The 12,511-nt window shown below is 52.4% G+C and overlaps 1 protein-coding gene across 2 annotated transcripts; it reads right to left on the reverse strand.

Moving 5' to 3' along the window:
• Window positions 1–2,277: 2,277 nt before the first annotated feature.
• On the reverse strand, window positions 2,278–8,370 carry LOC126087819 (cytochrome P450 1A1). 2 transcript variants are annotated; one of them, XM_049905646.1, is made up of 7 exons: window positions 8,287–8,370; window positions 5,056–5,914; window positions 4,212–4,338; window positions 4,034–4,123; window positions 3,816–3,939; window positions 3,585–3,671; window positions 2,278–3,424 (listed from the first exon to the last, which is right to left on the reverse strand). In XM_049905646.1, the coding sequence occupies exons 2-7, from the start codon at window positions 5,884–5,886 to the stop codon at window positions 3,139–3,141; spliced, it is 1,545 nt and encodes a 514-aa protein (XP_049761603.1). In that variant the 5' UTR covers window positions 5,887–5,914; window positions 8,287–8,370; the 3' UTR covers window positions 2,278–3,138. The 2 variants fall into 2 exon arrangements, with proteins under 2 accessions (XP_049761603.1, XP_049761605.1); XM_049905648.1 differs by lacking the exon at window positions 8,287–8,370 and adding an exon at window positions 6,546–6,558.
• Window positions 8,371–12,511: the final 4,141 nt, after the last annotated feature.

Genomic DNA, 12,511 nt, shown 5'->3' on the forward strand with positions numbered 1-12,511 from the left:
TATCAATCCTGGTGGAGATAAAGTAGTATCTCACTGTGGTACCTGCATTATGGAGTGCACTTCTACTCTGCACACATGGGGTCGCCGTGAGTCGGGTCCACTCAACAGCAACTAACAACAGCAACAATATTGTGGTTTTGATTTGCATTTCCCTGATGACTAATGAAATTGAGCATCTTTTCATTTGCTTATTGGCCATTTATATATTTTCTTTGGAGAAATATCCATTTAAGTCCTTTGCCCATTTTTAAACTGGGTTGTTTGTCTTTTTGTTTTTGAGTTGTAGGTGCTATAATTATTTTTTTGGGATAAAATTCTAGAAGTAGGCAAAAAAGCAGGTATAAAAGAGTAAATATATAGCTCTATATCTGTTCATCTATTATCTAGCTACATATGAAAGATCATTTGTTATAACTGCGGAGGCTGAGATTTAGCCAGATTTTAATTTTCTTTTATGGGTATTTTCTAAATTTTTTTCAATAGCCCCTTATGTCCAGAAATGATCTGACATTCACAGCTAGACCTCAATATTATTACAAGCTGGTCTGATGCTCACAAACCATTTTTGTTCTCCTGTTCTGAAGTTCTCTGTCCACAGAACAGCAACCTCAGATATGGTTACTCTGAGCATTATTACTTCATCATAAAATGAAACAAAACAAGGCCACTTCATAATTTTGTCTAAGCACGGACAAAACAAGATCACCGTGCTGCCCACAAAATACCCAATGGAATTGCCCCCCCTTCCTGACAGCACCTAACCTATAGCTAATTCACTCTTCCTTAGATTTTCTCCCAATTTACCCAACCAAAGCCCAAATCCCCTAGTAAGTTCTTTTTAATACCCTCTTATTGAGACGCCCTGTGGTTCCGCATGGTGTGTGTGCTCCCTCACTACAGTGGGTAATGGGTGGTGCAAACAGTTACATCCATCGGCTCAGCTGCTACCTGAAAAGTGAGAAGTTTGAGACCACCCAGAGGCTCCTGGAAAGAAAAGCCTAGTGATCTGCTTCTGAAAAATCAGCCATTGAAAACTCTACGGAACAGTTCTACTCTGACACACATGAGATTGCCATGAGTTGGAATCTACTTGATGCCAACTAACAACAGGTATGTTCCTGGTGGCCTTATGCTGAAGGGCACTGGCAACGTGTATCAATTACATTTCTAAAAAGAAAAAAGCAACACAAGTTACTTTTTTAAGTAAAAAATACAAGAATGATTGGGCACTAATTTTCTCATCACCTCATAAGAGGGTGTTGCTCAGCTGGCTTCAGCTAGCTCCTTGGAGTGGCCTAAAACCTTTGGTTGATGGGAGTTATCTACCCCTGCCAGAAAGTACTGTGCATAACTGGCCAACTGCTGGCCACTGCACAATGCTTCAGGAAGAAAGCCGGGCTGAGGGTCACTTCCCAAGATGTGTCTCTACACCCCTCAGTCAGAACAGCTTCTGGCTACTTGGGTCCAGCCACTGCCCCTACTCGGCACCACCACTCTGCCATCGCAGATGACCATGGGCTTTCAGCATTGAAATCTGGGCCATAGTCTAGTTACAGGAGCCTCACAATCAAAGACCCTGTTCTCTGTCTGTGACCAGCCTTGGGTTCTAATATGGTGCAGGACTGACCCAGGGCATGAATAGCACAGAGCAGATCACAACTTCTGAGCTGAGGTAAGGACTCCCCTCCATCCGCCAGTACTGTAAATGGAGCCTACCCACCTGGACTTCAGTATCTAATGTGTTAGACCTGAGTGAGACTGCCCCTCGCCCTTTAAGGAAGGCTCAGCTCAAATATCCCCAAGACCTGGTAACTTTGCTTAGCACCCACCCCAGCTCTGGGGCTCATGCTCCTGTAGGCTTTCCAGGCCTGGTGGACATCTATCTGAAAGAGCCCTGATCACAGTGAATTGCATGATGTGTTTATGTATAGGTTCCCCCAACCAATTTGGGAGGCTCTTGAAAGAAGGGACTATGCTTTATTCATTTTATACACCTAGTGACTGGTCCAGAGAATATTCTCCATCAATGTGTGATATGTTAGAGACGGAGGAAGGCCATGAGGTGACAGAGTCTTGTCCCCTAACCAAGCTGCAAGCTGCCTGAGAGCAGCGGCTTCACCTTCTCCTTCTCTTCTCCTCCCTCCCCACACTGAAACTGGCACAAGATTGGGCTTAGGTTGGGCATTTGGATCAGTGATGGCTTCATTCAAGATTCAAAAATTGTCCACCTGCAGGGCTTCTGAATGATATCTTTATTTAGCTTAGGTAGTTGTTTGCCAAACATTTCTGGATACGTGGGTTAGAATTTTCTCTACCGCATTAAATAAATTGGTTCTTAAGCTCTTTAATGTGATAAATGCAAACATGCAAGTACAATGTAGGCTAGAAATAAAAAGCCCCTACATACAAACATTAAAAAAAAAGAAAAGACATTTTAATACAGGGTGTAGAGAAGGGAGTCCAGTAGAAGGTGACTGAAATAACCCCTGCCCCTCCTCACTACAGCCCTGGTCCTGGAGCCTGGACACCAGCACTTCCTCTGCCCCCTGCAACTCTTAGAGACACAAGTCCCCAATCTCTCTTGGGCAGGAACAGCAGCCTCACAAGGCCAGAAGGCAGCCCTGTTCCTGCCTGTAGGGAGGGTAGAGGAAGGCGGTCCTCCCAGGCAGTATCCCAGACCCATGTGGTTAGATGTCTCACCCTTGTTTAAGTGGGGTGCCCACCCTGTGCCAGTATCTTGAGCTGCCTTCATTCTTGATGGCTCCCAATTGTTAAAGTCAGTCAGTCCCCCAGAGAGCCAGCTGGCTGCTGGCCCCAGGGCTTCCAGAGAACTCTTCATAAGTTCTCAGAGGCCTCAGGACCTCCTGACCCTACCGGGCCTCCTAACAGAAGCACGTTTCAGAAGGTTCCGTCAGTTCTTGTGTGGCCTCTGCTATGCCCACTGTTTGTGGTCAGCAGTCAGAGGGGCAAGTCCAGGGTAGGGAGCAGGCATGATTCCTCAGGCTCACTCATACAGAGACAGCAAAAAGTCAGCCAGACCAGTATCTGTTGGTTTTCAGCTGATCCCCTGGGCCAGCCTCCTGGCCTGGCTGCTCAGACAGGCCAGGTTAACAGGGTCTAGCCCTCAAAACACTCAGCTTAAGAGCGCAGCTTCACCTGGAAGTGTTGACAGCGGGCATGCTTCATGGTCAGCCCATAGATGGGAGTCATGTCCACCTTCACACCTGGCGACACACTGAACTCTACCTGCTGCAACAGGATGGCCAGGAAGAGGAAGACCTCTAAGCGGCCCATGGTCTCCCCGATGCACTTCCGCTTGCCCATACCAAAGAGAATCACTTTCTCACTCAGTGCCCTGTTGATGGCGCCATCACTGGTGAGAAACCTTTCAGGCCGGAACTCAGATGGGTCACCCCATAGTTTCCTGTAACCAGAGTGAGGCAGCTGAAGTGGCAGCTTGGGGGCTAGAAAGCATCAAGTGGGTTGATCCCCAGCCCCAAAAGGTAGGGGATGGGCAAGTGGCCCAGGGACAGGAGGGTCTGAAGCCTGGGAGGGGGTGGGCCCAGCCAGCCCTCTCAACTTACTGGTCATGGTTAATCTGCCACTGGTTCACAAAGACATAACGTCCCTTGGGGATGTAAAAGCCACTCAGACTTGTGTCTCTCGTGGTGCTGGGGAGGGAAGGAAGCTTGGTCAAGCTTGGTCAAGGATATTGCCCCTGCTTCCCATGCCATGTCCCTCCCACTAACCCTGAGTCAGATCATGGACTGGGGTAAGGCACACCATTAGACAGCAGTGGATCAATGGGGCCTCACCTGTGGGGGATGGTGAAGGGGAGGAAAGATGAATGTCGGAAGGTCTCCAGGATGAAGGCCTCCAGATACGGGAGCTGGCTCCTGTCAGAGAGTCGGGGTCGCCGTGCCCTGCCAATCACTGTGTCTGCAGAACAAAAAGGACCAGATGGCACTAAGGGGCTGCCCAGACCTTGACCAGGTCCCCTGCCTTGAGCCCTCTGAAGGGAGCCATCACCTACCCAACTCCTCCTGGATCTTTCTCTGCACGCTGGGGTTCGTTACCAGGTACATGAGACTCCAGGAGATGGCAGTTGTGACTGTGTCAAACCCTGGTCCGGGTAGAGAAGAGGGAAAAGTTAGGCAGGTGGCAAGTCAGGGAAGTTGGGTACAGGAAGGACACAATAGGGTAGCTCATACCAGCTCCAAAGAGGTCCATGACAATATTAACAATCTTCTTGTCCGGCAGCTGGATATTTGCATTCTCATCCAGCTTCTTGTCCTGACAATGCTTGATTAGGCTGTCTGTGATGTCCCGGATACGGTCCTTGGTAGGAGGGTCCACACGTAAGCAAGATTCCAAATGCAAACCTACCCCTCCATCTAGACTTGGTTGCTCACCATCCCTAGCACCTTTGTTGAAGAGGTGACCCCCCTCTCCGACTGCCATCCCAGCTACTCTCTGCCTTTCCAAGGCTCTCTCCTTCTGCCTCTGAATACTGGCAGTCCCAACTCAAGGGGCACCTGACACACATCATCTGGTACCATTATCATTTTGTCATGCTTTTAACCTTTCCTCTCCCTGAGGCTGGGAGACAAAGTTTTTAACTCTTTCTGGTCCCCACACGGAAACCCTGGTGCCACAGTGGTTAAGTGCTACAGCTGCTAACCAAAGGGACGGTAGTTCGAATCCACCAGGTGCTCCTTGAAAACGCTATGGGGCAGTTCTGCTCTGTCCTGTAGAGTTGCTATGAGTCGGCACTGGGTTTGGTTTGGTTTTTGGCGGGTCCCCACACAGCCAGCCCAGGGCCCTGCACAGAGTGGTTATTTGGTGAATATTGCTGTCTGATAGATGGGTGAAAGGGCTAGTCAAGAAAAAGTCCTACATCCCAGCCAAGGATGGAGTCCACTCCACTACTAGCTTCTAAATCCCAGATGAGGGCTCCCTGAGAGCCTGTCAAACCCCATGCTGCTCCTGTCTCTGACCTCCTGGCCCCTGAACCCACCTGCCCCAGCAGCCCACCTGTCTCTCCCCAGCCTGTACCTTTTCAAATGTTTTGTAGTGCTCCTTGACTATCTTCTGTGTGAAACTGTAGAACTTTTCATTCAGCTCCTTGAAGTCATTCAAGGTGGAGTTGGGCAGGTAACGGAGGATGGGAATGAAGTCAGCCGGGTTTCCGGAGCCGACCACCTCCCCGAACTCATTATTTAAGTCGATTATGCCAAGCAGTTCTTGGTGGTCATGGTCATAGCGTTGGCCAAAGCAGACAGCACAGATGACATTGGTCACTGATACCACCACATACCTGTAGGGGTCAAAGTGCCCAACCTCTGCCATCAGCTCCTGGAACTTGCTGATGAGGTATTCAGCCTCTTTGCTCACGTGCTCCTCCAGGTAGCAGGAGGATGAGGAAGCTGGGTCTGAGGCCATGGAAAAGTTCTTCAGGGCGTTCTGGGCCAGGCGCCGGCGGGCAGCCCATACTGGTCCAGAGTCAGGGTTGAAGGTCATACTCTGGCCATCCATGATCAGCGTGAAGCTGTAGAGGTCGGGTCGGCCCTTGAAGTCATCGCCCTGCCGCACCAGGGCCTGCCGGATGGTGTCCAGGCCACTCAGCACCAGCACGGGTGTGGAGCCAATGCGCACCTGCATCACGTCTCCGTACTGCTGGCTCAGCCGTGTCAGCGCCAGGTGCGGGTTCTTCCCCAGGGTCAGCACGTGCCCAATCAGGGGCCAGCCCCAGGGCCCCGGGGGACTCTTTAGGCCTCTGGGGACCTGCGGTTTCCAGGCCCTGATCACCCAGAACATCAGGCAGAAGATGGCAGAGGCCAGGAGGAACTCGGTGGCCGAGATGGGGAGTTCAAACACAGAAAGCATGATCAGCTCAAAGACCTTGAGGTGGCTCCTGAGAGGTAGGGCAGGAAGGAAAGAGCAAGACATCAGACTGCAGGATGGCAAGAGCCAATAGCCAAAGTGCCCGCCTGTTGGTCAAAGAAAGTGGAAACCCTCTCACCCAGAACTGCCCTCTGAAGGAAGGGGAAGAGGAGGTGGGGAGAATCTGTTTAGCTCCCACTGGGTGCCAAGAATTTCACAGTCATTGGTTCCTTCAGTCCCATTCACAAGCCTGTGAGGTAGGCGGCAGTGAGGCTCAGAAGGGGTAACTTGCCCAAGGTCTCACAGCCAAAAATGTTGCCTCTAGGCTCCCAACCCAATTGCCCCATTCCACAATAACTCTTTTAATTGCTGCACCAATCTGAAACAACATTTTCTGAACGTCAGTGTGATTTCCACATAGCACCCCTACTATTATTTATTTCAGTGTTCTCTAAAATCAACTTTAAATCCACCCACTTAGCATCATCCTAAATAACAGTATCTGTGTAAAGGTACAAGTTTGTTTGTTTTTTCCTAATACACATTAAAATAAACACATCATCAATATGTAGCACCAAAAATTCCCTTGGGAAAACACTACTATCAAAGGAATTACAGACCATCAGCTCCACCAACCTCATTTCACGTCGGGGGAAACTGACCTCTGGAAGAGGCACCGGCTTGCCCAAAGTCAGTCATCTATCCGTCAGTGACAGAGCCTGGACTAGGGCTCAGGCCTCTTTGAAAAAGTTCCCTGGGAAACTTCCAGCTCCTGTGACAGGTTCCGCCCTTTGAAGAGTGGAGGACCCTCAGGCTTACTTAATCTCAAGCTCTAGGAAATCCCACAAGACCCTGGGACAGAGTGGGGAGGGGACGGGGGCAAGGAGGGCCACTACTCAAGCCACACTGCTTTCAGCCCCAGGTACATGAGGCTAAATTCAACTGATCCACAGCTTGAAAGTAACTGAGACCAGCTGGGTCATGGCTCCTGGCCACAGAAATCCATGCCAGGCTTTTTGTTGTGCTTGATTCTCAATGAATGAATGGTCAGGGCCTCCCCCACTTGCCAGTCACCCTGAGAGCAGAGAATAAACGGAAGGTTCCCACTAATCAGTGCTGCAAGAAAAGTCCAGACTAGAATTCAAGAAATCAGGAACAGATCTGGACTTAGCAGGAGGTGAGACAATACTTTCGAGGCCTGGTCTAGGGCAATCTGTAGAGAAGGTGTGCAAATTCTTCGACCACTCTCACCAAGGCATTGAGCTTTGAGCATTTGCCTGGTGTCCTGGACTGGCGGTCAGGAGACCCAGTGCTCTAGGCTCTACGGACTGTCCTTGAACTGGCCATTTTATCTTTCTGGGCTCTAGTCATATTACCTGTGAGAGAACCTAGGACGACATCAGCCTACTTGGATCCCAGGGAAGAGAAGATACAGATTTGCTCTGGGGAACCTCACAGTCTGACTGGTAAGGTTGTCCCACAAAGAACCACTTAAGACAAGGGTCCCACCACATGGAGACTCTATGGTTCCTACCACAAGTACTATAGCCATCTTCATAGTCTTGGGAGGCTTTCTGGAGAAGGTGAATTCCAAAGCACACTCAAGCCCCAACTCCTTGAGTGAACTGGGAACACTTTCAGGCTCTAGAGTGCATGGTGTCCTCTTCTACATAATGGGTGCCCCCAAGGATCTCCATCCATAGTAAGATGGTAGGAGGCTAAGAGGATGGGACTGGTGAGTTCTCAGGGTCACGTTTCTGTTCCAGCTCCCTGCAGCTGGCAGTCTCACACACTGACTGCCCCACAATAGAGGACAGGGAAGGCAGTCAAAGGATAGGGAAAGCCCTTGGGCAGTGCCTGGGGCTTCTGTTCAGATCAGCCCCTCTTGCCAGGCCAGAACATCTCAACTCTGACAACCCACCCCTTGAGAGAGTAGACCCAGCCTAGGGTAGCTTTTAGATAGGGCAAGGTATGTTTGGTAAGAACCTAGTCTGCCCTCTCTATCCACCCTGACCACCCAGGGAGAAGCCTCCCTCATCACACAGCCTGAGGGAGGGGCTGCACATACTCCCAGGTTCCCTAAGCTGTGTCCTCATTCCAGCCTCCCAGGCAACCCTGTTGGGGAAACCCAAAGGTGGCCAGGATGGCAGTGGGCGGTGGAGCTGGAGCCCAAGATGGGGGTCATCTCAAAGTCTGATACTAGCTTTGGGACCTTGGGCAAGTCCTGCTCTTCTCCTGGCCTCAGTTTCCCCACTAGGAGACTAGACTGCCCGACCTTTAAGGACATTCTTAGTCTCCTCTATCAGAGGTGCTGACCAGTGGCTACCTAGGAAGACCTGGAAGGCATCAAAACTTCCCTTTTATTGGTGGGGAAGGGGCGAGTCAGGAGCCCGGAGCACTCACCTGTGGTTTTCAGGAGGGGTTGAGCTAAGCTGTAAAAGTGGTCTCTGAAGCCAGGGACCCCAAAGAGAAGCAGGGAAAGTTCCAAGAAACTGTCACCTTTGGGGTGAAGGCACAGCCACCTTTATAGGCGCCGGCTCACGTGGCCACGCCTCCTTCCCTGAAGCGCGTGGATGGGACAGGAGGAGGGGCAGCCTAAGCGGGAGGGGGGAGTGGGGAGTGGGGGAGGTTAGTAGCTCTAGGATGGCAGGGGACGACCGGGAAACAGGCAAGAATCTATTCCGGTGACGCCTCATCTAGGTGCAGGCACGTAAACTGGTGAAGGCTGGAGACACCGCGGACTCCCAAATTCCAAGGTCCGCCATGGACAGCGCAGAACCCAGCTCAGGCAGGGGCTAAGGGAGAAGTCCCGGGAGGGCCGGGAGAAAAAGGATGTGGGGATCCCACTCCCGGGCATGAGACGTCTCTCCCTCATTTTTGCACCCATCGGAACTCTGGATGAACTAGTGCCGCCCCCTCCCTGAAAGCTGACAGGAGACCTGCAGGCAGAGACCGGGCTGCTGGGCGATGACCTCCTTGCCCCGGGTAACTGAATTCCGGCTCCTGCGTGAGAAGCGCAGCGACCCCAGCCCCGAGGTCACGGGGGACGGAAGGCCAGAGGCGCCAGTGGACTGGCCTCAGCCCCCTGGGCTAGGGCGCCCGACAGGAGCTCGCGCTCCTGGATGGAGGGGCTGGAATGCATGGCCGACACGCAGTCCCGCTGAGCGCTCACTAGCGGCTCAGCGCCGCCTCTAGGGCCACCTGAGGCTTGCTGTAACCTAGGGCTACCTCCACCGGACCCACCCGACTTCGCGGCTCCCTTTTGGCGCACGGGCTTGCTAGCTCTTTGGCAGGGCAGAGGAATCGGGAATTCAGGGAGCTGCGCTGCTACCTCCCTCCGTGTGGCAATGGAAAGGGTCAGAGAGAAGCCCTCGGCCGGACAGGGGAAGGGGCTTTGGGACGGAGGAAGGGGGCGCATGGCGCAGATCCCATCCCTAGCCTAGCGTGCGTGCGTCTGGCACATCCCTCAAGGCACCGAGGTCACGCGGCCCGCCCCCACCCCACCTGGAGGGGGGCGCGGTGCCCGGGGGTTGCGTGAGAAGGGCCCAGAGGGCCGCCCAACACCCGAACGCAGCGCGGGTCCCGGTACAGTCACGCGAGGGGGAGGGCAGTCGGGGCGGAGCTCTTAAAGGGCCAGTCCCTCGAGGCCCGTGGGGTGAAGGGAGATCCGCCGCAGAGCCAGCGCTCCCAGGCCTGGCGGGAGCCCCGCGGGTGCGCTATTGGATGGGGGGAGGAGGCGGTGCAAAGGGCCCAGGCTTGCGTGCAGAGCACGGCTGCTGCTTGCAAGCGGGCGCCTGTGTGTGTTCGCGTTTTTTGGTCCACGCCTGTGGCAGGACACGCAGTCCCAGCGCCGCCCGGCACGCCTGGCTGGCTGCCTCACACACTGTCCCCGACACTGTCGCACCCTCCCGAGGTAGAAATTTCATGTCTAGCTCAACCTGACCCCAACAAGCACCATCACCAACCCCCTCACCATGCTCCCTATCCCAGCCAAAGGCCCCGGGCCAGAAAACAGAGCCTCATCCCTCCCCCTCACTTCCCGTTCCTGTATTGCACAAATACCTATCAAGTGCCTACTGCTGTTCGGAACACTGGTGATAGATGTAGATGTGAACAAAATTGACAAGGCTTTTACATTCTGATGGGAGGGACATATAATAATACATCGCAAAATGCGGAGAACGACAAAAGGTGAAAAGTGCCTGCAGAGAAAAATAAAACAGGGAAGGATAAGAATTACTTGGGCCAGGTTGGAAGTAGAGTGGTCAGAGAAGGCCTAGTGGAGAAGGTGATGCTGAGCAGAGACAGAGTATGGAATGGCATAGTGCAGGCATCTGGGAGAAGAGTGCACTTGGCAGAGGGAACAACAGCAAGTTCAAAAGCCCTGCACGGTGGCTCAGGGGGTGGGAGGGAATGCTATGTTGGAATTGAAAATGTGCAGCAGCATTTTTCCATGGAGACTGGGGAATACCAGCATATAGTGCCTGAGGGGTGGGATGCCTATGGGGATAGCCTGGCCCATGTGCAAGGAGCACCCCCACAGAGAAACATGGGTGGGCTCTGAGCAGAGCAAGATCACTCTGGCTACAGTGCTGAAAACAGACCTATGGGACAAGGATACAGTTCTCACTCAGACATCTCTCTAGCCCCACTGCCACACCCTAGTCCAGGCCCCCTCATTGCTCCCTAGAGTACTTAACAGCCCTCCCCACTTGCTTTCATCCACTTTAATTCCTTTTACATCCTGTGGCACCCAGAATGGTCTTTTCAAACATGCAAATCTTATTCTGTCACCACTTTGCTTAGACCCCTTCCATAGCTCCTGCCACTCTGGGCATAGAACCCAGAATCTTTAGCAGCTCCTATCAGGCCTGCCCATCTCTACTTCTAAAGTCTCTGCTTTAATGCTCAGCTAAAACACCACTTTCTCCTGGAAGCCTTCCTGGGCCCCCGCCCCCAGCAGATTAGGTTTCTCCTGGCCTATGTTTTCAGCACTTCTCACATTCTCAGCACATCTGAGCCCTGCTCTGACCCTGACCCAAACTGCCACTCCTTCCTCAGCACCCTAACACAGGAAACCAACCTGTGGGAAATTGATAAAACCAGCTTCTTTTAATAGCAATATTAATGACGATGAAGGAGCTGAGCACAGCTATATTGTAGATGGGGCACATGGCAAGGACGATGATGAGCCCAAAGAGCTGATGCTATAATGGTGGTATTTTAGGCAACAGTACAGGCAGGAGAAGAGAGAGTTATTGCCAGACTTTCTCAGCGTTCTTCCAATCATTCTGTCCTCTATATTTCTGGCTCTGCCTGAGGAGCCTCACATCCATTGACCTGTTGCCGTTGAGTTGATTGCGACTCATAGCGACTGTATAGAACAGAATAGAACTGCCCCATAGTGTTTCCAAGGATTGCCTGGCGGATTTGAACTGCCGACCTTTTGGTTAGCAGCCATAGCTCTTAACCACTATTGCACCAGGGTTTCCGAGAAGCCTCACAGTACCCAGAAAAGGACTGTCCTTCAACCCCAGTTGAAGATAGAGCCACAGAGAGGAGAAAGCCTGTGTGGAAGCCACGATGGCCAAGTGGGGAGTAAGGCCCTTCCGCATTCCCCATCCCGCTCTGCAACCCAAACCCTCCCTCAGCTCTCAAGAATCCTGGCAGCTCAGCCCAGTCATGAGAGATAAAGATCATCTAGTGTTGGGGTTCCTAACCAGGGGCCCAGGAAAGCCCTTCTCTGGGTAGAGGATGCAGAACTTTGCTCATATTATCTAAAGGGCTCTTGATCACAAAGAAATTAATTAGCTAATTAAACCAACTCCTCTCCCACTTCTCAGCTGAAGAGGCTGATGTCAGGGAGAGGCAAATCAAAGCAGAGCCCAGAACTCTGGTATTCTGCTTCCAGAACAGGGCTCTTCCCACTATGATTTACTGTCCTAGACTCCCAGCAAAGCCCCAATGGGTCAAACATGGACAGACTCAGCCTCTGGGCCAGGGCCCCCCATGCCCCTGGATAAGAGAGTGTGCCCTGTCTCAGCTAACAGCTCACAATGACGAGGAAGGGGGCCTCACTGAGCGCTAAGTAGAGAAGGAGAGAGACAGGCAGGAGGTTAGAGGACCTTGGCCCGAAGCTTAACACCCAATCCTGGGTCAAAGTTTGCATGCCTTTGCGTGAGAAGCCCTTTGGCTAGGATTTCCCAGCAATCGATACCAGGAACACGGGGGCAGGGGGGCAATGAGGAAGGGAGGGGGGCAATGAGGAAGGGAGATGACTCGGGGCTGGAGAACTGGAGAAGGCTGAGGGTCTTGGCCCAACAGAGTCATCCCACCTACAGCTTTTGGTCAGCAATGCTGAGGGCTATGTGGCAGAGGGAAGGGAAGGCAAGCAAGATCCACAACAAATCTCCACCCCACAGTGTAGGCAGGAACCATGCCCCAATTAGAGCCTATGGGTGAGTCAGGAGATGCCCCAGGAACTGTGAGAAGGCTGCTGCCCCTGTGGGCTGGGGTTCTAGAGGGACCCTTGGAGAAGAGAGAACTGAAGAAGAGTCATGGAGTATGAGGACTACAGGAAGGAATCCCAGGCATGGGAAGGGGGCGCAGCATGAACAAAAGCATGGTA

Source organism: Elephas maximus, chromosome 13, assembly GCF_024166365.1.
Source record: "Elephas maximus indicus isolate mEleMax1 chromosome 13, mEleMax1 primary haplotype, whole genome shotgun sequence".
NCBI lineage: Eukaryota > Metazoa > Chordata > Mammalia > Proboscidea > Elephantidae > Elephas > Elephas maximus.

Bases quoted from the DNA above. Each gene is read 5' to 3' on its own strand.
- LOC126087819 (XM_049905646.1), bottom strand. From the start codon at position 5,886: ATGCTTTCTGTGTTTGAACTCCCCATCTCGGCCACCGAGTTCCTCCTG. The intron at 4,339-5,055 runs GTACAGGCTGGG...CCTCCTACCAAG, and splicing joins ACTACAAAACATTTGAAAAG to GACCGTATCCGGGACATCAC. The intron at 3,425-3,584 runs GTAAGTTGAGAG...CTCTGGTTACAG, and splicing joins TGGCAGATTAACCATGACCA to GAAACTATGGGGTGACCCAT.